Below are 22,739 nucleotides of genomic sequence, written 5' to 3'. Positions count from 1 at the left end.
CAGTCTGATCCCATTTTTGCTTGAAGCCACGTGAGTTATAAACACACTTGCTTAAAACTATGAAGGTTCTAATCGTGGAAGGAGAAAGGACTTTACTGCTTTATACATTTGTAAATATTTGGAATGTTTTACAATGAACATATATTACATTTAAAATGTTACATACACATATGAGGAAGAGACTGAGAGAGAGAATCTTAGCATTACATATCTTCACATACCTCTCTGACTTCCTTAACTTATATATTTTTAGAAGTAGAATTCCTGGAAATGGAATTGATATATTTTTAAAGTTCTTGGTATATATATTGTAAAATTATTCCTCAGTTTACACTCTGACAATCAGTAAATGAATACCAACTTGTCTTAACCTTCAGTCGTGCTGGGTAGTAATTTCAATAATTCCCAATTTAATAGCTTAGACAGCATTTCATCTTAATTTCTACTCTTATTAATATTTGAAATTTTAAGATCGTACTGAGTATGTGTATTCCTTTGTTCCCGGCTTATTCGTTGGGCGTTTCATTCTTGTGATGCTTCTCTTTCCACCCTTCTTTCGTTCTTCTCTTCCGTATTTTGTTGAAGCAACTCTTTACACTTTTTAATATACTAGTTTACATTCTGTTTATATTCTTATGGTGGTTAACTGTGGATTTCCACATCCACATTTAGACTTACATTTTTCTTACAAAGCCCAGAAAGAAAGAACAGGTTTCTGCGTCACCCTGCTGAACACGGCGAGGACTTGGTCCTTGTCTTGCTTCCCTCTGCCCCCCCAATTGGGCCCACCTCTCCCTCTTCCCGTGCGGGGTGTCCTCTGGTAGGTCACCTCCAAACTGGCATTTCACACATTCTGTTTCACCATAATTACTTATCTAGGTATTTAACAATATATTTTACTAATTGCTCTGTTCACGATTGTTTTTAAATTCTTCTCCATCTGGTTTTGTTTTCTTATTAATTAAAAATTTCCTCCAGTACTTGTTTCAGAGAGGGTCTTTCAAGTACTTGTGCTTCTAAAAATTGTATATATATATACATATATATATGTGTGTATATATATATATATATATATATATATATATTTGCTTAAAACCTACGTAGTTTTAAGCAAGTGTGTTTATAACTCACATGGCTTTAAGCAAAAATGGGATCAGACTGAACTTAATTTCTTCATTTAATCAGTAATGGAAAGGAAACTCATTTACACTCATATATATGTATATATAGATATATGTATATATATGTATATATGATATATAAATTTATATAATAAATTCACATGTATGTATTTATTTATATTATAAACAATATAAATATTTCTATTTCTATTTAAATGTTTATATTATTGCCCTGGCCAGTTTGGCTCAGCGGTTAGAGTGTCGGCCTGCAGACCAAAGAGTCTTGAGTTTGATTCTGGTCAAGGGCATGTACCTTGGTTGTGGTTTGGTCTCTGGCCCTGGTTGGGCTCATTCAGCAGGCAACCAGTCAATGTGTCTCTCTCACATCAATGTTTCTCTCTCTCTCCCTGCGCCCCCCCCCCCCCACCCAATCTGAAGATAAATGGGAAAATATCCTTTGGTGAGGATCTAAAACAGATATTTATATTATTTATTATATAATTTATATAAATGTGAATTTACGTGATACATTTATTATATATAAATATATATTTAAATTCTGTGCTCAGTATTGACAGTGACTTTTGCTGATTTCTTTCTTTGCTTGCTGTTGCTTTTTCGACCCTCTACTTCTTCCTAGATTTACTCTTTTTTTTTTTTGCATTTATCTTCAGATAGAGCAGGAGGGAGAGACGGAGAAAGAGAGAGAGAGAAACATCGATGTGAGAGAGACACATTGACTGGTCGCCACCCACACGACCCCAACTGGGGCCGGGGACAAACTGCAACCAAGGTACATGCCCTTAGCAGAACCGAACCCAGGTCTCCCTGGTCCGTGGACCAACGCTCTAACCACTGAGCAACTGGCCAGGGCTAGATTTACTCTTACAGAGAATTTCCTCTATTCTGTATTAACTTTATTTTCTCAGCAGTAAATTCCTCTCTCTGTTGAATTTCTGGCTCCCTTCTGTGGTGTAATCTTTCCTCAAATGTTTGATGGTTTTTGGTTGTGTGCTCATCCTCATAATGGAGTTTTTCCTTTTCAGTGCAGTGGGGTGGGGCCCTTAGATGGGATACCTCAGGTGCTGGCCTTCTAGAAACTGGAGCTTCTGGGCTCTCCTAGCTGCCACCTATGATCTGGAAACTGCCTCTCTCTGAGTGACCCATATATACCGCCTCTGGAGATAGAAACACCACCTCCGGGCTGGTCTGCAGAGGTGGAGGACACTTGGGTACCTGAGAAACCGAACTCGTCATTCTGTGGTCAGCAGCCTGTCCCGCTGCAGCCCCCTGCACTCTGGGTGTAGGGCACTTCTCAAGTGGTTCCACAGTGTGCACCACACTGGCTGATGCTTCTTCTCTTTGATCTGGCCCCAATCTCTCTCTGTTGTTCAGGGTCATCTAGTAGTCACTATGTCCCTGATCGATTTCCTTCTTACTTTCAAATATGGCTGTATTTCTTTCTTTTTAACAAATCACATCTGATGGTTTTGTATGGGATAGGGAGACTGACGTATGTGCTCAGGTGACCTCCTGAAAGCCGGAGTCTGATTTTATAGTTCTATCACATTGCTGACAGCTTAAACTCCCCCTCCCCCTTCCACTTCTAGGATGTTTCAGACCCATGAAACAAAACTGGGGAGCACCACAGTTTTAAAAAATTGGGGGGGGATGTGTCGTGCTCATGGGCTCCCCAGCAGAGTGCTCTTCCTGAGACTTACACGGGAAAAGTAGGAGCTGGCCAGGGAAGAAAGCACAGGAGATGGCTAGGGGGGTGCCGCTGGGGTCCGGGCAGAGTGAGCGAAGGCTGGAGGTGTGAGAGCACGTGCAGGCGATGTAGTGGGAGTCAGAGCAGTGAGAACAAGTGTGGTGAGAGTCCCAGGAGGGCGGTCCCTTTAAAGAGAGGTCACAGACTGCTGTCTCGTGTTTCAGACGGGAGACCCAACAGCCCTATCCTGCAGACTGTGACGCCTGCAGAGGATGAAGTCCATGCTCTAGAGTCCAGATAACTGCTGTCCCGTCCCAAGGGACCAGCCGTGGATCAGGAGCGAGCTGATGCGTCTCGACCTCTGGTTATGGAAAACCAAGTTCAACTGCAAAGTTACTGAAACTTGTGTCAGGGCACCTGAGTTGCACAGGACCATTAAGGCTCTGGGAGGGTGGGAGACCCCTCAGTTAAGTATTGACATGGTGATATGTTTTCCTTAAAATATGAAAAAAGCAAGATATTTCTGTAGTTTTATTTGAAAAGGATGTCCAAATTATATAAGCTTTGGGCCCCACAGAACCTGAACCTGTCCCTGTGTGTCCTCAAGAAAGGAAGGAGTAGGATCCAGTTAGCAGGGCGGTTGGATAGATAATCAGGCTGGAGAAAGAACTCAGAAGATTAATCCACATAGGGAAGGTACATCACACATGAGCAGGACTGGCTCTGAGGAAGCAAAATTTAAACAGAGCAGATGATCTTAGTGGGCTACAAGCCAAACTCCTGACAGTGATGGTCAACGACTGCAGCCATGACTGATGATGTGAATGTGGTTTTCGGCTATTTTCCAGGACAAGGCAGCTAAATGGCACCTGTGCCGGCTCGGTGGACATGGAACTCTTCCTCCATTACTCCCTCATCCCGTCAGTGAGTAAAGGCAGGGAGGCTGAGGAGGGGAGGGAATGGGAACTGGGCTGCCCCTGCACAAGGGCTCCCAAAGGGGCCTGAATAGGTGAGCAGAGAGACATCAGCTAAATTTCTTTGACTTACTCTCCTACGTTATGCACTAAAAACGCAGGCAGAAGAAGGTTTTTAAGGCCCTCGAGTGAGGAATATGGGCTTTTAGGGGAAGCAATGACAGAGCTAAGTTCCGTTGGAAGATGCAATAGAGAGCATTTCAGACAGAGGGAAGAGCATGTGCAAAGGCTGTGGGGGGTGGGGAGGTTGGAGAGTGTGAGAAACTGAGAGGGGGTGTGGCCAGAATGAATTGAGGTGGAGCTATCCAGGGAGGTGGGCAGGGCCAGGCCAGGAGGAGCACTGTGGGGCTCTGTGCAAAGTTCTGTCTTTATTCTGAGTACAGTGGAAAGTAGTTGGAGTGTTTCCAGCATGAGGGTGGTGTGATCAGATTTGTTTTGAAATGATCCTCTTGTTGCAGTGTTGGGATCAGGTTAGAAGCAGGCAAGAGAGGAGGCAGGAAGACCAGTCAGGAGATGGTTGTAGGGGTCCAGGTGAGAGGCAGTTTTAGCTCATCCTAGGTGGTGGTGGTTAGCTCAAGACGTGTGGGAGTACAAACAGTAGGATTTGATCATGGGTTGGATAGAGAAGTTAAGAGAGGGAGATGTTAAGGATGATGTTCATTTGGTATCTGCCATTTTCTAGTTAAGGAAAATTAAAAGAGATCCAGGTTTGGGTGGATGAAGGAAAGGGGCGAGGAGGGAGATCATGAGTTTCATTTAAGACATACTTCAAAAAGCTTTTAACACATCAAAAAAACTGTGCCAGTTGGATATGTAGCTGGATGGACAGTTATGGAGCTCAAGGACGAGGTTTGGGCTAAAGGTCAAGTTTGTGAGTGTTCTGCATATTGGTGGCCATCGAAAGCATGGGCATGGATGAGACTGCTGAGGAACAAAGGACCGGGCAGTAAGAGTGGACTGACGTGGAGGAACTCCACATCTCACGGTTGGAGAAAGAATGATCTAACGAAGGAGCCAGCGCAGTAATGGGGAAGACCCAGAAAGGTATGAATGGCTAGGGAAGAGTGTTTCTAAGAGAGAGAGGAGGTGGTCAACACCAAGGAATGCTGTGAAGGTCAAGCCAGATTTGCGCTTCAAGTTTACATCGGATGGAGCAACAAGATGATAATAAGTGACTTGCCAAGAGCTGTTTCCATGGAGTGAGTGATGGGGGTAGAAGCCAGCATAGGGGGTTGAAGAGCAAGTGAGAGGTTAAAAAATGGAGTCAGCAGGTGTAGACAAATCTCAAGAAGTTTCTAGTGAAGGGGCAGGGGGCAGAAAAGGGTCTCATGTGAGAAAAATGACTAAATTCCACAGGAAAAAAAAAACAAAAAAGGATTTTATCCCTTGCCGTTATCCCCTATTACAGATGGGGAAACTGAGACAGAGAGAAGTTTAGTCTCCCTCCCAGCCAGTAGGTGGGAGAGACTAGGTTTGAACTCACATCTGTTCAGGGCAATCCAAAGGAAAGCTTATTACAGAACATTCAGGATGTTCCAGGTGCGCACGGCCCGCTCTGTGCCTCTGGCGTCTGAGCACCTGCTGGGCGCTCTGCTCGCCCACGGGCTCTCCTTCTGAGCGGAGAGCAAGGCCATGCTGAGGACCGATACCCCCCTGACCCTTTCATCTTTCCCTCCTGTAGCTTTGCATCATTTTGGTCTTGTCCTTTCTCCAAAGATGGGAGCACTGTAGACAGAGAGACGACACTTCTCTCCTCCTGGAGAACCGCCTTGGAATTGTCATGTGAGTTGAGCCAGGGCTGGTCACTGCAGCTCGGGGCACCTGGGGCTTGGGTCTGGCACCTTCAGGCCAGGACACTCCCAGTGACCTCCCCCACCCCCCGCTGCCCCTCCCTGCCCCGACCCAAACCACGCTTTGAGAGTTCAGAATTGGCTTCCAAGCCATTGCACCCTCGGCACCCAAGGCTGCCCGGATGTGCTTAAAACATCTCAAGGAGGCTCGGATCACTGTGGCAAAGGCCTTCCTACAGTCAAGACTATTTCTACATCAGGAAGCAGAGGGGGAGAGTTCCCCGACCCTGATGGCAGCGAGCCCTCTTGCGATGACACCATGTGTCTTCCACCAGGAGAGCCCACTGGACCAGGGAGCTTCCAGGGCCTTTCTAGCTCTGCCATTCGGAGTCTCTGCACCCATCGCCACATTTTCCCTTAAGATCCAATTGTTCATTCATTTCATCATTATCATTAACATGTACTAATCTTTCTAATAATTATAATAAAGCAGTTACTATTTATCACACACTGAATATGACCCAGGTACAGAACTGTTTGCTTTGCTTACATTACTTCGATGAGCCCTCTTGCCAGCCTGTCATGGTAAAAGTTGTCATCCTCAGGTGGTGGATGAGCAAACAGGCTCAGAGAGGTTACATGACTTCCCCAAGGCCACACAGCTAATGAGCGACAAGAGATTTAACCCCGGTCTGGGTGATATCTGCTCTGATTGCCCCAGTGTCATAACCTAAGCAGGCTCAAGCACGTGGATATGCTGAGACCTCAGCTTCGGCCTCTGGAGAAGGGAGAGGAGGCCAAGATGTCAGGATGGAGGCTACAGGTGTCCTGGGCTTCAGGGTGAGAGAAACCCAGCCCAGTGTCCAAGGGCCCTGGGTGCCAGCACAGGGTGGCAGACTCGTTCTGGACACACCTGCGGGAGGAGTCAGCTCATCCCAGGGTGCCAGGTCTGAGCCACATGGGTTGGGGCACAGAGGAAGACTGAGGCTGGTGGGTAAAGATGCTCTTCAGACTGCCCCGAACATTCGGCAGGCAGGGCCTGGTGCAGGACTCTTTTAAGAAGTAGGAGCTCTGTATGGACTGTGTTGAACAGCTTTGAATGAAATCGATCGTGGTACAGTTTACTTACTCCACGGCCACTTTCCCATCAAAATCTCTGATTTCCCGCGTAGTTTGGGCTCCCTGTCTTCACTCATTGACCAGCCCTCGCAGGTGTGTGGCACTCCAGTTCATAAAGCAGCTCTTCACGTGCTGTCCAGATGTCACTGGGATACCGCCTCGCAGGGGGGTCCATCTCTGCTTTAAAGACAGGGAGACAGTCTTACTGAGCACCTAAGACTACAGGTGAGCGTCAGACTCCAACTCAGTTGAGCAAAGTGGGTGTCCATGAACGTGTAGGGAGCACCTACTCTTTTCAAGGTCCTGTGCTAGGTCCGCACCCCAGAGGAGTTTATGGTTTACAGAGCGAGTGATAACATAAGGGGTTACGGGAAACACGGACATGAGCTTCGTACCGAGGGGATGCTGACGAGGCAGCAGCTAGGGGTGCCTGGCTGGGAGTAGGTGGTCAGGGAGCTTTGAAGAAGAGGTGCTCCTTGAGCTGATCCTTGAGGGTGACGGGAGAGAGGCAGATGGCTCAGGAAGGTGAGGTTGCTCCTAACCCCAGCCTGAGCTGTCACTGAGGCCTGCTTCAAACGGCCCCTGCTGGGAAAGCCTTTCCCCTTGTTTCCAGATGCACTCGCTTGTTCTGACGTAGACAGATCTCAACTGAGCAGAGGAAATAGGTAGCCAGGAAAGCTTATTTACATCAAAGGAAAGGAGGATTTTTTATACAGTTACAGAGATCCCACAGGAACTGAGAGGCGGGACTCCTGGGGACTGGAACTCGAGATGGCATCTCTGGGAGACTTCTTCTGTCTCTGCCTCTTTGTGTCACTGGGGCGCCCTCAGCACGGTTTTACCATTTTCCTCTCTGCCACCTGGCAGTTTGTCTGCTTCCCTAAAACCTCAGCTTGCCTGTAGCATGATTCTCATCCCACCTCGGCATGACTGTCTAGAACAGAATATTAACAGCTCATTGGCTCATGTCCTCAGGGCCACAAATCTGAACTATAAAACCAGACATCTTCTTGGCCCATCTAAAATCAGGAGGTCACCCATAGTCCAATCAGCTGTGGCCAGGAAGGTGTGACCACGTGGAACCAGCACAGCCAGTGATCCCCAGGGCTTCCCAGGGATATTGGAAAGAAGAACTTTCATAGACCTTGGCTTCGTACAGGGCAGGCTCTCCCACGCCTGTCTGGGACGTACTCCTTGTTCAGGTCTCTGAAGTCACGCTACCTGTGTCTCTCACGGATTAAACTCATCCATTTTGCTTGTTTTCATGGCTACTGGTGTCCTTGCTTATGTCCTCCTAGACTCGGAGCACCTCAAGGGAAAGCATTTTGTCTTTCTTACTTCCGTACCCTGAACCCATGCCTAGCCCCGGGATCGGCACAGAGGCCTAGGAAGATGTCAGTTGAAATGAACAGTTCACGCCCCAGCAATTCATCCTCAGGGTGGGATTGGTACTTTGGAGATGACACGTGGGATGTCTCAGAGCCACCTTCTGGCCTCATGAAGTGTTTCTCTCGTTCACAGACCTCTGGACTTCCTGGGCACTTTTAGTAACCGATGGTCCTATGGAATCGCCTTCGGGGCCACAGCCAATAAGGTCATGTTCTTGTTCTCAGAAGGCTACCAGCCCCTGCAGGTCCCGCAGTGGGCCCAAGGTACCGGGGCTGCCTCATAGCTGCTAGGAATTTAACCATGGAAATGCTTGCTGTCAGAGACAGCCCTGCAGGGGTTCCCTGGGTTGAGGGGTAAGCCTTGTGAACTCGGTGTTCTTCAAACATCAGTGCCTAGCCCACAGAGTCCCAAAGCTTGTCTCGGGGGGCTTCCTCCCACTTAGAGTCAGAGGTTCTTTAGGCTCAGTTGAACAAAGGCTCAGAAGGTTCACCACCACCCAACCGCCCTTAACAATCTCTCCTGAGTCATAGCCATGGCTGCCTTCCCGATATCAACAGTCTCTCAGACACTTCCTCAAAAAGCAGGTCTTCTTTGGCCATTGGTCCGGGGCCTCTTCATTCTCCGTGCCTCACGCTCTCCCTGAAGTAGCAACTTTAATCTACAGATTCACCATCCCTAGTATGACAACTTTCAACCAGATTTCTCTCAGTGATTCTTGTTTGTTCATTTATGTGGTCTGTTTCCACCCATTATATTGGGAGCTACTGAAGGGTAGGGAGCAAGTCTTCTTCATTTCAATAGTTAACCCAGTGCCTGGCATGGAAGGGGTACCAGGAAGGGTCTGTTGCATGAATGAATGAAAGACATTCCTGCATTCCTCCTTGTGCTAAGCTGGGGCTTGAGTCCTGAGGTCCATGACTGCCAGCCAGCACAAAGCCCCAGGGCGTCCCTGGGCTCCCCCGAGCCCATGAGACAAGGCACTCACAGCATCTCTGACCCTGTCTCTCCCAGCCTTTGTGCTTCTGGTTGGAGGCATTGAAGTCGGCCTGTCTCACTTCCCCTTCTTTGCCTGCCTCTCATCGGAGTTCCAGCTCATCAGCTCCATCCTGGGCTTCAGCTACTCTCTGATCTGGTAAGACAGACTCTGCCTGCCCGCCTGCCCACCTGCCCGCCTGCCCTCCCACAATTCCTTTCGCCATTGCTGAACTTTGGACAAAGGGCTGGAGGTGACCTGAGAGCCCTCCTGGGAGGGCACCTTCGCTCAGAACTTAGGCCCAGGGCACGCGGAATGACTGGTCCATGGTCCCGCTGTGGCCCCTCTTTGGGACAGCACTTGAGGCTTCAGAAGGTCAGGCCAGCATTCTGTCTGCTGCACAAGAGGCCATTCATGTTTTGAATAGTCCCAGTAGTCAGAGATGTACAAAAATTCATTTCTGTAAACTGCCAGGGGTCCCACCGCTGACAGCCTGAGTCCCGTGTGGATGCTGCTTCCCAGCGCTGTGTGGCTTCCCTGGAGCCAGGAGGAAGTGCATGTGTCTCCGTCTCTCTCCTGCCTCTCCCCGCCTTCAGACTAGTCTCTGGCACATGCACAATTCATACAGAACTCCTGCCTTCCTTCATCCTTCCTCCTATTCATTCAGCAAGTGTGCTATCCCCACACGAGCCAGAGAACAGACTGGAAAACAAGACAAACCCTCGTGATCACGTGTTCTGGCCGCTTTGTCTATATGTTGCTCTCCCCGTGAGGGTTATCTCCCCCCACCTGGCCCAGTGATAGATGGGTGCTCATCCTTTGTGACTGTCAGCCTCTGGGCGTTTTGCTGAGCACTGTGCCCTCAGCACAGACCAGCATGGGCCTGGCCCCGGGAATTCTTGCTGCCTGGATAATCCCATGGACAGGTCCACTCTCTAGTCTGATAGGTTCATATCCTTGCCCACATCTCTTTTATGGGGCCTGCTTCCCCCCAGCATTGTCTGGGAAGGGGTTCCAGGCCCAGTGTGTGAGCCATGCAGGGGCTGACACGTACCTAGCACACCAGTGGCTGCAATTCCCAAGTGTGTAAGTGGCTTGGTTTGAAAAAGTTAATAGAGAGGGTATTCGTGTTAGATGTGGAGTAATGTCCTAGCCTCTGACAGACTTTCTGACCAGGAGAGGGCTGGGTGGCAGGAATCACGCAGCCACTTGGACACCATGGAAGTATGACCCGAGCCTGAACATGACCAGGAATGTGTGTTCAGCAGGGGGAAAGCCTTGAGGCTTATTCCCCGGATGGGGGTACCAGACAAGGCCATGTCCAGGCAGACAGAGCCTCAGCCCCGAGTCAGGAGATCTGGGTCTTGGTCCTGGCTCTGGTGTGACTCTGGACAAATCTCTTCCGATCTCTGGGCATCAGCCTCCCCACCTGAGTGACGAGGGGGGGAGGATGAGATCACTCAGGGTCTTCCTGCTTTGCCTCTATGGATTCTGAGATTGTGTCTGAATTGAGGACATTAAAATAATTTTGTTGCAGGCACTTAGGCGCAAGCGGGGCGCCTGATCTGGGTGGGGTATACATGGAGGCCTGGGAACCAGCCTCTCAAGGAGGCAACTCCAGGCTGGTGGGATCCTGGCTCTTGTCATAGGGGCTGTGCTGGGAGTACCCCAAGCCCTGCTTCTCTCCTGCAGGTTTGCCGTCACCATTCTTCACATCACACAGTGTCCCCATGGGCCGGTGAGTCCCCACTGAGCTATGTTTAGGGTATTCATTCCTTTCACCGTGGCCAACTCGCTGTGTGGCCTTGGACAGGCCTATGCCACTCTGTGGGTCTCAGCTTCCTCCTGGGTACAAAAGGGAGTTGGAGCTGTTCATGATGCTTCTTCCATTGTATAGTATCTTATGTTCACCAAGGTGCTAATCACAGACAGATGTTCTCTAGGTGAATGCTCACAGCAGCCCCTCAAGGTGGGGAAGCTCTTGGCAAACCTTTTTTATAGGTATGGAAATTGAGGCCCAAGGATGTAAGTAACTCTTAAGAAGTTGCAGGTTCTGGCTGATTCCAGAGCTCATTTCTTTCCACTCCTTCATGTGGCTCTAGTTTCTGTGTTGGTGGGAGACTTGGACTAGATGAACTCCTTCCAGCTTTTCCACGCATTGTTCTTCTCAGAACTGATACAAACGGGTTCATTTGTTTAGCCCTACGCCCCAGAAAAAGGAGCAAGATGTCTCTCCCTCCCTCCTCTCTCCTATCCCTTTCTCTTGTGTGTTTTCCGAAAGAAGCATTTAATACCTAATCAGAAAAAAGCCATGAAAACCAATTGTATAAAATAAAATGGGGTCCTGAACTCACATCCAAGATTGCTGGACTCCAAATCCACTGCTTACTCCAAAGATATGGGGGTGGGGAAGCAGGGGTCCAAGCTCTGAGAGAGTGGGCCTTGGTGGGAGCACCTGGGGCAGGCAGTTTCCCATCCACAGCTCCTGGCCCTGACCCATCTAGATCCAGTGGTCTGCTTCTGTTTCAGTTTTTGGGGAGATACGAGACCGTCATGTTCTACTGGCCCTCACTGCTGTGCCTGTCCTTCCTGCTGGGCCGATTCCTACACATGTTTGTCAAGTCTCTGAGGGTGCACCTGGGCTGGGAGCTCCAGATGGTGAGTACTGAGTGTAAGCACTGTACGTGTCCTGACAGGGTTGGTCCTCACAACAGTTCGTGTAGTAGATACTATTATCACTCCTCCCATTCTGTAGTAGGTGACTTGGACCCAGAGAGGTGAGTTGTATTGCCCAAGGTCACGTCCCTAACCTGCAACAGAGCCAGAACAGGAACCCAGACAGTTTGGTTGTTGACTTTCTTAACCATTGTTCTTTGTCTCATTCCTTGAGGTATAAATTTAGGTTGCTTATTCGAGAGCTTTCTTTTTTGTTAATTTAGACATTTACTGCTATAAATTTCTCAGAACTGCTTTTGCTGCATTCCATATTTTGGTCTGTTGTATTTCCATTTTCATTTGTTTTAAGATATATTTTATTTCCCTTTTGATTTTTTTCTTTGATGCATTGGTTGTTCAGAAGTGTATTAACTTCCACATATTTGTGAGTTTTCCAGTTTTCTTCCTGTTATTGGTATCTAGCTTTATGCCATTGTGGTCAGAAAAGATACTTGGTACTTAAATTTAAGACTTGTTTTGTGATCTCTCCCAGAGAATGATCCCTGTACTCTTAAGAAGAATATATATTCTGCTGCTGTTGGATGGAATATTCTGTATATGTTTATTTGGTCTATTTGATTTATAGTATTGTAAAGTGTGGTGTTGTAGTTCCCTACTATTATTGTGTTGCTGTATATTTATCCCTTCAGTTTTGTTAATAATTACTTTATATATTTAGGTGGTCTGATGTTGGGTGCATATATATTTACAATTGTTATAGTCTCTTAAGGAATAGACCCCTTTATCATTACATAATGATTTTTTTCTTTCTGTCTCATGACAGTTTTTGACTTAAAGTCCATTTCATCTCATATAAATATGAGCCACCCCTGCTATATTTTGGTTACCATTTGTATGGAATATATTTTCCAAATCCCTTTACTCTCAGCCCATGTGTATCCATAAAACTAAAGACTACTCTATAGGTAGCCTTACTTGTATGAGTGTTTTAAAATCCATTCAGCAACTCTATGTCTTTTGATTGGAGAATTTAATCCATTTACATTTAAAGAAATGGATATGTAAGGACTTAAAATTGCCTTTTTGTTCATTTTCTGACTGTTTTGTAATTCTTCCTTTCTTGCTTTCTTTGTGATGTGATGTATTTTTGCAATGGTATGCTTTGATTCCTTTTTCTTTATCTTTTTGTTTGTATAAAACATTTTTTCTTTGTGATTACTATGAGGCTTACATAAAACATCTTATTGTTATAACAGTCTATTTTAAGTTGATAACAATTTACTTGCATAGAAAAACTGTACACCTTTACCCTCACTGTCCCTCATGGGAGACTTTGCAGGCCAAGGGGGTCTCCATGCACTGAGCTGTTCCACTTTGGAGGATGGGTGTCATTATAAAGTGAAATTGTTCTTCTTATCCTCTTCAATGCATCTATTCTCAGAGTTTTTGCTTGACTGGGGTTCTGGAACCTCCCAGGTACACTCTTGGGCTCCCACAAAGTTAGTCTCATCTGTGGGTATTTGTCAAAATTGGTGTATCAGCGTGGCCTTGTTGACATCACTCGCCAGTCAGGATTCTAAGCAGATCTTTTGTACTCTACCTAACATCTGCAGTATATAGGATCCACCTCATAGCATGTAAAATGTACATATTCAGTGTGTGTAGCCGAGTAGATGACTGTAGGAAGCTCACTGCACTTGCAGAAAATAGTTTAAAGCATACTATCAAAGTTTTTTTTTTTTTAATACAGCAAAATAAGAAGTAAACAAAAGGAGCTCCTCCTATTCATAAGAAGTAAAAACACTGGGATTTGGGGTGCTTCATTTCCGAAGCCATGTTTTGAACTATGGTGGGACATCACCAAATCTCAAATAGAAAAAAGATTTCACAGAACAATGGCTGGTGCAATCAGTAAGTAAAAGTCAGGGAGGCCAGACCTGTGGCGTTTCATGAAAGCAAGTGTTTGGTAGACAGGACCCTGGACCCTGCTCTTCTCTTCATTAAATGGCAGGTGTCTGGTAGTGGCTGAATCCAAAAGAGCCAGTTTTACTCAAATCCCTGCCCTCTGTGGTAATAACCCATCAGAGACCAAAACCCTCACGGGACTGTGTGAGCCAAAGCATACTCTCTCCCTTCTCACAGGAAGAAAAGCCTTTCCTGGAAGTGCACCAGGCAGAGCATGTCAAACAGCTCCTGAGGAAGCCCCCGCTGCAGTAAGCCGCAGTTTGATGCAGTCTCCACTGGTGTCTGCACCGACACTGATGAGCCCCGATGGAATGAGACCCTAAGATAACTGGAAGGACTCTCCAGAAATTCAACTCAAACTGGATTGATGAGGAATGGGAAATTTATGGCCTTACATAATTTAAAAGTCTAGTGGTCGTCATTTTCAAACCTAGGTGGATCCAGGGGCTTTATTGCTGTCATCAGAACTAGGTCTCTTTCCCTCCTCCCCTCTTAGCTCTGCTTTTATTTGGGTTAGCCTTCTGGTTAGATGGGCTTCCTCCCCATGGTAGACCCAAGAATCTCTAAGCTTATATCCTCCCTGTTTGAGCTCACAGGAAAGAGAAACTTTCCTATCTAGTAATTCAAACCAGAGTCCCATGAATGTGTTTCATTAGATCAAGTTGGACCAAATACCATTCCAGAACTAGTTACTGTGGCTAGGGGTGGAGGTTGGAGTAAAGTGATTGCTAAGACCGGTGGAACCAGGAAGTGGTTCAGCTGCACCTGCTGGCTAGAAGGAGATTCTCAGAGGAAAACTCATATGCTATCACCAATAAAAGAGGACGTAGCTCTTGCCAGGAAAAAGCACATGATCTTCAGTGATCATAGTGGTCACCCTACCCCTGTCTCTGCCACTGTGTACACGAGAATATGCCCAGAGAAGGGACATGTCTAATTCAAGGTCACACAGTGGCAAAGTTGGTACTTGTGTTAGAGCTACACTTGGCTACACGTAGCAAACAACACAAAAGAATAATGGTACAAATGAGAGAGATTTATTTCTCATGTAAAAGAATTCTGGAGACTGCAGTCCATACTGACCCCGGACTGCTCACTGTGGCAGCTGACCAATCATCTGTGTTCAGTATTTTAGTGGTTTCCATCATGAAGGCTGTCCGTGGTCCAAGGTGGATTCCGGGGCTCCGGTGTGGATCAGCCAATATGTCAGCATTTCAGAGGGCAGGCAGGAGAGAAGAAGGAAGGGCAGTGGGTTCCTTCCAGCTGTGTTGATTCTATCTAAGCACTTTCCCCAAAGTCCACACCACCCCTCTGGTCACATCTAATTGCCCTGTACTTACTTTTTTATCTATCTAGTAATTCAAACCAGAGTCCCATGAATGTGTTTCATTAGATCAAGTTGGACCAAATACCATTCCAGAACTAGTTACTGTGGTTAGGGGTGGAGGTTGGAGTAAAGTGATTACTTTTTTATTTTATTTTTATCCTCACCTGAGGACATTTTTGCATTTATCTTCAGACAGAGCAGGGGGGAGGGGAGAGGGAAACATCGAGGTGAGAGAGACACATCGACTGGTCGCCACCCACACGACCCCAACCAAGGCTGGGGACAAACTGCAACCGAGGTACATGCCCTTAGTGGGAACCAAACCCGGGACTCTCTGGTCCGTGGGCCAATGCTCTAACCACTGAACCAAACTGGCCAGGGCACCCTGAACTTATGTTTGGACACTCTTAATTATAAGAGAGGTCAGAAACTAGCCTTTCAGTTTAGTGAATTGCAGCACTAAACAAAACTGAGTATCTGTTCTTAAGAATAAGGAGATAATGAAAACTGTATAATCTATCAGTGTTCTTTTTCTTCACTAAAATCTAAGATGAAGAGGAGGCAATGAGGTTATTTTCAGAAGAATCAGGCATTTGTTTACCAATCACAACCTGTCTTTTCTTGGTGTTTACTAATTAACAGAGAGAAAAAAAAGTCTTGGTTCCAAACCAGGATATACGAGTGGGACCCTTGCTTTCAGTTCCCAAGCAGAATGATCGGAACCACTACATTGGCTTTCATCTGCCTGTACCTTGTAAGTAGATCTGGGCGAATCTTTTTCTGTTTAAAAATAGGGCGGGGCTAGGATAGGGGTTGTTCTTGAAAAACTGGCTCAAAATTTAATGTTTGTAAGTCAAAGAAGTACAATTCTTTGACCTAACAATTTTGACTTCAAGGACACTTTTACCTAAATGGTGAATATTACTAATACTATAAAATTATTTATGGAGACTTCTGGTTGCCAATTCCACATGTAAAGAGCTTGCAAAATGCCATTCCATTCTAACAACAAATGAAAATCTAAACAAACTGAAAAAAAATAAAAAACTCATTTTAGATTCATAAGAGAAGTGAGGTTATGGGGCAAATCATTGCCCCTAAATTGAAGAGAGAGACAGGTGGATATAGAGAATCACAATGGAATGAAGCAGAAACCCCAGAATTAGTGCTGAGATAGGAAAATCTGAACTGTGATCGACATCAGTCAATTGGAATTTTGAACATTCGTTGAATACTTAACAACAGTGGAATACACATTTTTCTGAAGACAACATGGAAAATTCAACAAGTTAGACCAAATTCTGGACCATAAAACATACCTTAACAAATTTAAAAGAATAGTCTTAAATTACACAATGTCTGCTTTCAGACTATCATGAAATTAGACTAGAAATAAGTGAAAGAGAACTGGAAAATCCCAAAACAGTGGAAATTAAGCAACATACTTCTGAGTGACTGTGGGTCCAAGAAAAAATCTCAAGGGAAATTAAAATTAAACTAAATAAAAATGGAATGAACTAAGTGAAAACGAAAACACACTTATCAAAATTTGTGGGAGGCAGCAAAAGCAGTGCTTAAAGGGAAATTTATAGCATCAAATGAATATATTAGAAATGAAGAAAGATTTACATCAATCTCTAATCTCCTACCTTAGGAAACTAAGAAAGAGGAGCAAATTAATACAAAGTAAGCAGGGGGGTAGATATAATAAAAATTAGAGCAGAAACGTGTGAAGTTGAAAACAGGAAATTAATAAAGAAGATCAGTGAAACCGAAAGCTGGATCTTTGAAACAATAAAATCAATAAACCTCTAGCCAAACTAAGAAAAAAGAAGGGAGGACACAAATGACTCATGTCAGAAATGAAAGAGGGAACATCATTACATATTCCATGAGAATTTTGAAAAAAAATCTTTTTATTTATTTAAGAGAGAGAGAAGGGGAGAGGGAGAAAGAGATAGAAACATCAATGAGAGAGAACAACAATTGGCCGCCTCCTGCATGCCCCTCACTGGGGACTAGGCCCACAACCTGAGCATGTGCCCTGACCAGGAATCAAACTGGCAACTTCTTGGGTCATGGGTCGATGCTCAATCACTGAACCACACTGGTCAGGCTCCATGAGCATTAAAGGAATAATAAAGGAATAGTATGAACGACTCTGTGCACCCAAATCTGATAACCTAGGTGAAACTGACTAATTCCTTGATAGATAGAATCTGCCACAACTCACACAAGAAGAAGTAGACAATCTGAATAGGCTTAAAGCTATTAAAGAGGTTGAATCAATGAGTAATGATCTTTAAAACAGAAAGCACCAGGCCCAGATGGGTTCACTGGTGAGTTCTAGGAAACGTTTATTTCAGCAGAGCTAAGGAAAATGGCTATGTTCAGTCCTTAGCCAAATAAAAATCATGCTATTTAAATATAAAATAATTGATCTTGACAAATAATTTCAGTGAATCAAAAATAAAAGTGGATAGACTTGCTGTACTATATTTAAAAAGAGTCAAAAATTAAAATGTCTTGTTTCATTTTGCTCTTATTTAAGTTTGCTTTCTCAAAAAAAACATTTTAAATGTCATAATCTAGACTTCAATATTCAATTTTTTTTATTTTTTATTAAGTACAGAATAAAAACATTTCATGTGGTCAAAGTTATCCAAGGTAAATTGTCTGGGTCAAAAGCAGGGTTAAAAATGGCAAGGCCAAATTGTCTTCTGCTCATTTTAAATGATACCTGTATACATATCCTATGGTTACATTTTCAGTGACTGTATTAGTTAGGTTATGCTGAAGTACCACATAAACCTCTACATTTTAGTGACTTCACACTATATCTAATTTTACCCATGTAACAATGTTGAGTGGGTGGGTGTTCAGGTTTGGGAGGCAGCAGTCCTCTGTGTGTTATACTGTAACCCAGATCCTTCTATCCTGTGCCTCATCATCCCCAAGAACCTCACCATCTACATCCAGTCAGTAGAAGGGGAAAGCGCATGGAGAAATGCACGTGGGAGATTTGCAAAGGCCCTTGTGGAAGGAACACACTCCTTTTCCATTGGCAAGAACATTGTCATGTGGCCACATCTAACTCAAGGGAATCTGGGAAATGTAGTCCAGCTTTCTGCCCAAAGAAGAGGAGAATAGATTTCAATGGACAACTAGAGTTCTCTGCGACAGTGAATAACTCACTTGGAGTTATTGTGTTTCTTAAGTCTTTATTGGTTATCTACTGTATGCAAAGCCCTTTGCTAGGACCTAGAAGAGCAGACAGCTGATTTAGCAGAGTCTTGGCCTGGGAGAAGCCCATGGTTTAAGAGAAGGAAATAAGATATGGTATGAAGTACTTGCCATCTAAAGTGAGAAAAAGAAAAGTGGACGTGCTCTGGAAGTTTAATGAATTATTCTAGATTCAGAAGCTGCCTGAAGATGATAGCATTTGCGCTCCACATTCAGAGATAAACAAGATTCAGTTGGTGAAGTAAAATGGCAGCAAGAACTCTAGAAGTAATAGCATGATGCTGGGGATCACGGTAGCATGATGATGGGGGCATGATGGTATGATGATGGGGCATGATGGCATGATGATGGGGGCATGATGGCATGATGGTAGGGGCATGATGGTGGGGCATGATGGCATGATGACAGGATGATACAGATGAGCAAGCATAATATGTACAGGAAACAGTACCTTCTTCACTTTAGTTATCACTTAAGATGCAAGAAGGGGAGCAGTGAGAGATACAACTGGAATTATCCCCAAGGTCACCTCTTATTCAACATTAGGCATTCATCTCACTCTAATTTAATGTTTGAAGAATTCCTTGAGCCCTTGTGGGACCTCATCTTGTATTCCGTGATGAGGGTGAAGACCAGAGTTTGGGGTGTCTCCCATCTACAAAAAAAAAGCCACAATCCTATTCATCTCAGTATAGCCAGCATCTAGAGTCTATTTCAGATGAGTGTTGAACTTCAGAGAGTTTTTACCTCAAAACCAAAGAGAGACCCATATGTTATTCACATCCTGGGCAAAAGCTGGAATCCGGTGAGACCTTGTAATGTTTGCTCTGTATCCCCAGTTCATTGACATTGAGTTCTGCGTGTTCATGTATGTGAGAGAAGAGCTGGATGTGTTCAAAGGCGAGTTGGAGAGCTACATTGCCTCCGTGAACAAGACCGGGCCCCTGACCCCAGTCATCCTGCGGGTGAAAGAGCTGATAAATGTCTCCAAAGGTAAAATCATCCTTCCAAATGGTTGCTGTTTAACTGGAGGTGGTCACCACCCTCCAAAAGTGGCCATTAGAAGTTCAGCGGAGTTTTACAAGGATGGAAGCTACCTACAATGTATATACACCATAATTTTGTCTTCACATTATTTACGGGATTGAAAATATTAATACCACCCGGTTGGTGTGGTTCGGTAGACTGAGCGTTGTCCCATGGACTGAGAGGTCCTGGTTCGATTCCTGGTCAGGGCACATGCCTGGGTTTCAGGCTTGATCCCCAGTAGGGGGCGTGCAGGAGGCAGCCGATAGATGTTTTTCTCTCACATCTAGGTTTCTCTCTCTCTCTCACTTCCTCACTTTCTAAAAAAAGAAAATCAATAAAAACATATTTGAAAGCAAAAAAAAAATATTAATACCAAAGGAGAGAATTATGCAGGAAATAAAGTATTTCAAGGTTGTGTGTGGCTAAAAATGAAACAAATATATGAACAAAAGTGTATTTACACAAGAAATGTGTTAAAGCAATATAGTATATTTTGCCCTTACCTTTCTGATGTGAGTTTCTGCATTTTGAAAATACTGTTCCGGGTTCATCTTCAGAGGTCTCTCCTGTCACCCTTTCTGTTTCAGGAGTCTGGGTGGCTACCATCTTGCCTGCCTCCCTCACGTGTGTGAGTTATCTATTCCACGTGTTGGCTTGTTACAGGTAAGAGGGCTCAGGGAGTCACTGGTGTGTCTTCAGCCAGGAAAGCATGTGACACAATTTTCTAGGAATTCCCAAACAGTGCCCAGAGTGGAAGCAGGAGTGTACGCAAGGTCCAGGGACAGTCACATCTATGGTTAGTAAACAAACAAATAAGAACTGTTGACTTGAGCTTCTACTATAATCTAGATTGTGCTACAATCTTTCAGTTTGCACCATGACCCTGAGGGGTACTTTCATCTCCATGTTTGTAGCTGAGAAAGCTGAGACTCAACAAAATAGTTTACCCAAACAATTAACAGCTGATCATGTCTTCTGACCCCAGACCTTGACATTTCCTATACACTGTAGCATCTCCCCTGGGTGTCAGACCTGCCCCGCTCTCCAGGACTCATCACACTGGGCTATCAGAAGATGAGTGTGGATCAAGGGGACATCAGAGGGTATTGGGTCAAGGGGACCAGGGGCCTCAATCTCAAGAACAGCAGTCAGTGTGGCAGGAGGGGATGGTCTGCAGCACCTAGCAAGCGTTTGCTTTTGCTTGCAGATGGCTGTTGGATTTTAGGTGTCTACAGCTCCCATCTCTCTCAGGCTCTCTGCTTGTCTCTGCCTCTCTCTGTCTCCTTTCTGTCTCAGTCTCTAACTCATCCTCACTGATCCCCAGAAGCTTAGGGCCAATCCTCCACCAGGCCCCAAACATCCTGCCTTTGCATCCTTACCATCTGGCTGCCCGCAGGGTGGGTCTCTTGCCAGTGGCATCCAAGAGAAAAACTCTCCTGGCACGAAGAGGCCCCCAGTTCTTTACCTCCACCCTGCCTTGCTCCCTCTCTTCACCTTTTCTCCCTGGACCCGGTGGGTGGACTGGACACCGATGTTGTATCCTGCCCGGTCTGATGAAGGGAGATATCTGTTCCTTTCTTGATTAGTCTTTATGTGCCTGGAAAACTTTCACTGGAGCATTTGGCCACAACCAGGGACAACCACTGTGCAGAGCAGGCTGCATGGACATGGGCAAAGGGCAACCGAGAGCACAGGGAAGAGAAGTCACCTGTACTGGGGAGGCCTCATTCCTGCCCAGGCGGGCTCCTCCCTCCCATACCTGTCACCACGAGCGACGGGGCAGAGGAAATAGTGGGTGAGAAAGCACCTTCAACCTGGGAAGCACGCGTACCGTGTTAGTGTGTGTATTTTTCTCAGAATTATTCCAACTTACATACACACTATTTAAAACAAAAAATGTTACAAAAAACATTTAGTGTAAAGTAAGTCTTCCATTCAGACCTCAGTCTGTTGCCCTGAGCTAAGCATTGTTAATTCATTTTCTGAGCCTCCTTCCAGAGATGCTCTGTGCTAACACATCTGTGTGTGTGTGTGTGTGTGTGTGTGTGTGTTCCTGGGTGACACTGTGCTCCAGTGCCGCCAAAAAACACAGCAGAAGCCACAGGTATAATTTTTTTGTTGTTGTTAATTCTCACCTGAGGATATTTTTTCATTGATTTTTAGAGACAGTAGGAGGAAGGAAGGGAGAAAGAGAGAGAGCGAGAGCGAGAGCGAGAGAGAGAGAGAGAGAGAGAGAGATCTATATGAGAGAAACATATTGATTGGTTGCCTCCCACCTGACTCCAACTGGGGCTGTGGATTGAACTTGCAACCCTTTGGTCCGTGGGCTGATGCTTGAACCACTGAGCCAAATGGGCCAGGGCCACAGATGCAATTTTTAATTTTCTAGTAGACACTATTGAAAAAGTAAAAAGGGAGGTGAAAATAATTTAATGATATATTTACCCTAACATAACCCAAATACCATCACTTCCACATGTCATAAATATACAAACTATTAATGAGATGTTTATACTCTTTACTTCATACCAAGTCTTCCCCATTTATTGGTCATGAAATTACACAACAACCTGGGAAATGCTGGAGATAGAATGTTAAGAAAAAGCAGGGCCCAGATGTGAATTCGGACCTTGAGCTTGACTAAGCCAACCTCATCTTTACGCAAAGGTCTGGGCCAAGACTAGCACGTGGGAAAAGCACGCAGTGATTTCTTAGGGTGCTGGGGTTGTGAGGGGTCATGGTCCCTTTTTTCATTTCCCTTTATGTTGTCATAAGGTGGGAGATAATTTATAGTCACTGTAGGAAAAATATAAAACAGAAAAATGAAGAAAACGAAAAATGCAGTCTCAAATATCACATTTAGTCATCATTAAGACTAGATAACTAGATATTATTTTTACAAAATATATTAAATTCAAGAGTGTTAAGATTAATCAGAACCATCCCGTGAGCTCTGGTCGACAGCAGGGGCTAAGCGGCCCGCCCTCCCCCTCCCTTTCTGTTCATACCTACTAGGCTCTCAGTGCACGAGGAGCGGTGGTTGTGAACATTACTCCTTTCCCACCTTCTCTCTAGAAAGCACATCAAGAGGTTGTGGGCAGGAAATAGACACTTCCTCCCTCTGAAGTTCCAGAACCCTTCCTCGTCAGGGAGTGTGGTAAGTCTACGGGGACCTGTCTGCTCTGAGACTAAGCGATTGACCAGAACCTGCTCCCCGGCACCTCAGACGGGCAGCGTGGTGGGGAGGAGCCCCGGCTGGCGGTCCAGGGTCCTCGGTTCTTGGACGCTGAGCTGCTGGGTGACAGGACACTCACTGTCCTCATGTGGTCCTCGGCAGGTTTCCTCTGCTGTAAAATGAGGACAGTCACTTGCCTTGCTGGGTTGGTGGGTGAATCTTTGATAAGAACAGGGATGCCAGGCACGTG

At 45.4% G+C, this 22,739-nt stretch overlaps 1 protein-coding gene across 1 annotated transcript in view; it reads left to right on the top strand.

Annotated features, from left to right (window-relative positions):
- Positions 1–22,739, top strand: part of LOC118630068 (stimulated by retinoic acid gene 6 protein-like) — a 33,029-nt gene that overhangs the window by 5,103 nt on the left and 5,187 nt on the right. The window contains exons 2-12 of the mRNA XM_036261768.1: positions 3,678–3,753; positions 5,485–5,585; positions 8,234–8,364; positions 9,113–9,233; positions 10,767–10,812; positions 11,604–11,732; positions 13,893–13,963; positions 15,685–15,796; positions 19,125–19,278; positions 19,902–19,977; positions 22,390–22,471. Coding sequence (XP_036117661.1) covers positions 3,678–3,753; positions 5,485–5,585; positions 8,234–8,364; positions 9,113–9,233; positions 10,767–10,812; positions 11,604–11,732; positions 13,893–13,963; positions 15,685–15,796; positions 19,125–19,278; positions 19,902–19,977; positions 22,390–22,471 — 1,099 coding nt within the window. The remainder of the gene's footprint in view (positions 1–3,677; positions 3,754–5,484; positions 5,586–8,233; positions 8,365–9,112; positions 9,234–10,766; positions 10,813–11,603; positions 11,733–13,892; positions 13,964–15,684; positions 15,797–19,124; positions 19,279–19,901; positions 19,978–22,389; positions 22,472–22,739) is intronic.

Source organism: Molossus molossus, unplaced genomic scaffold, assembly GCF_014108415.1.
Source record: "Molossus molossus isolate mMolMol1 unplaced genomic scaffold, mMolMol1.p scaffold_m16_p_14, whole genome shotgun sequence".
Classification (NCBI taxonomy): Eukaryota; Metazoa; Chordata; class Mammalia; order Chiroptera; family Molossidae; genus Molossus; species Molossus molossus.
The sequence above is the reverse complement of the archived record's forward strand: the minus strand, read 5'-3'. Positions and strand labels throughout refer to the sequence as shown.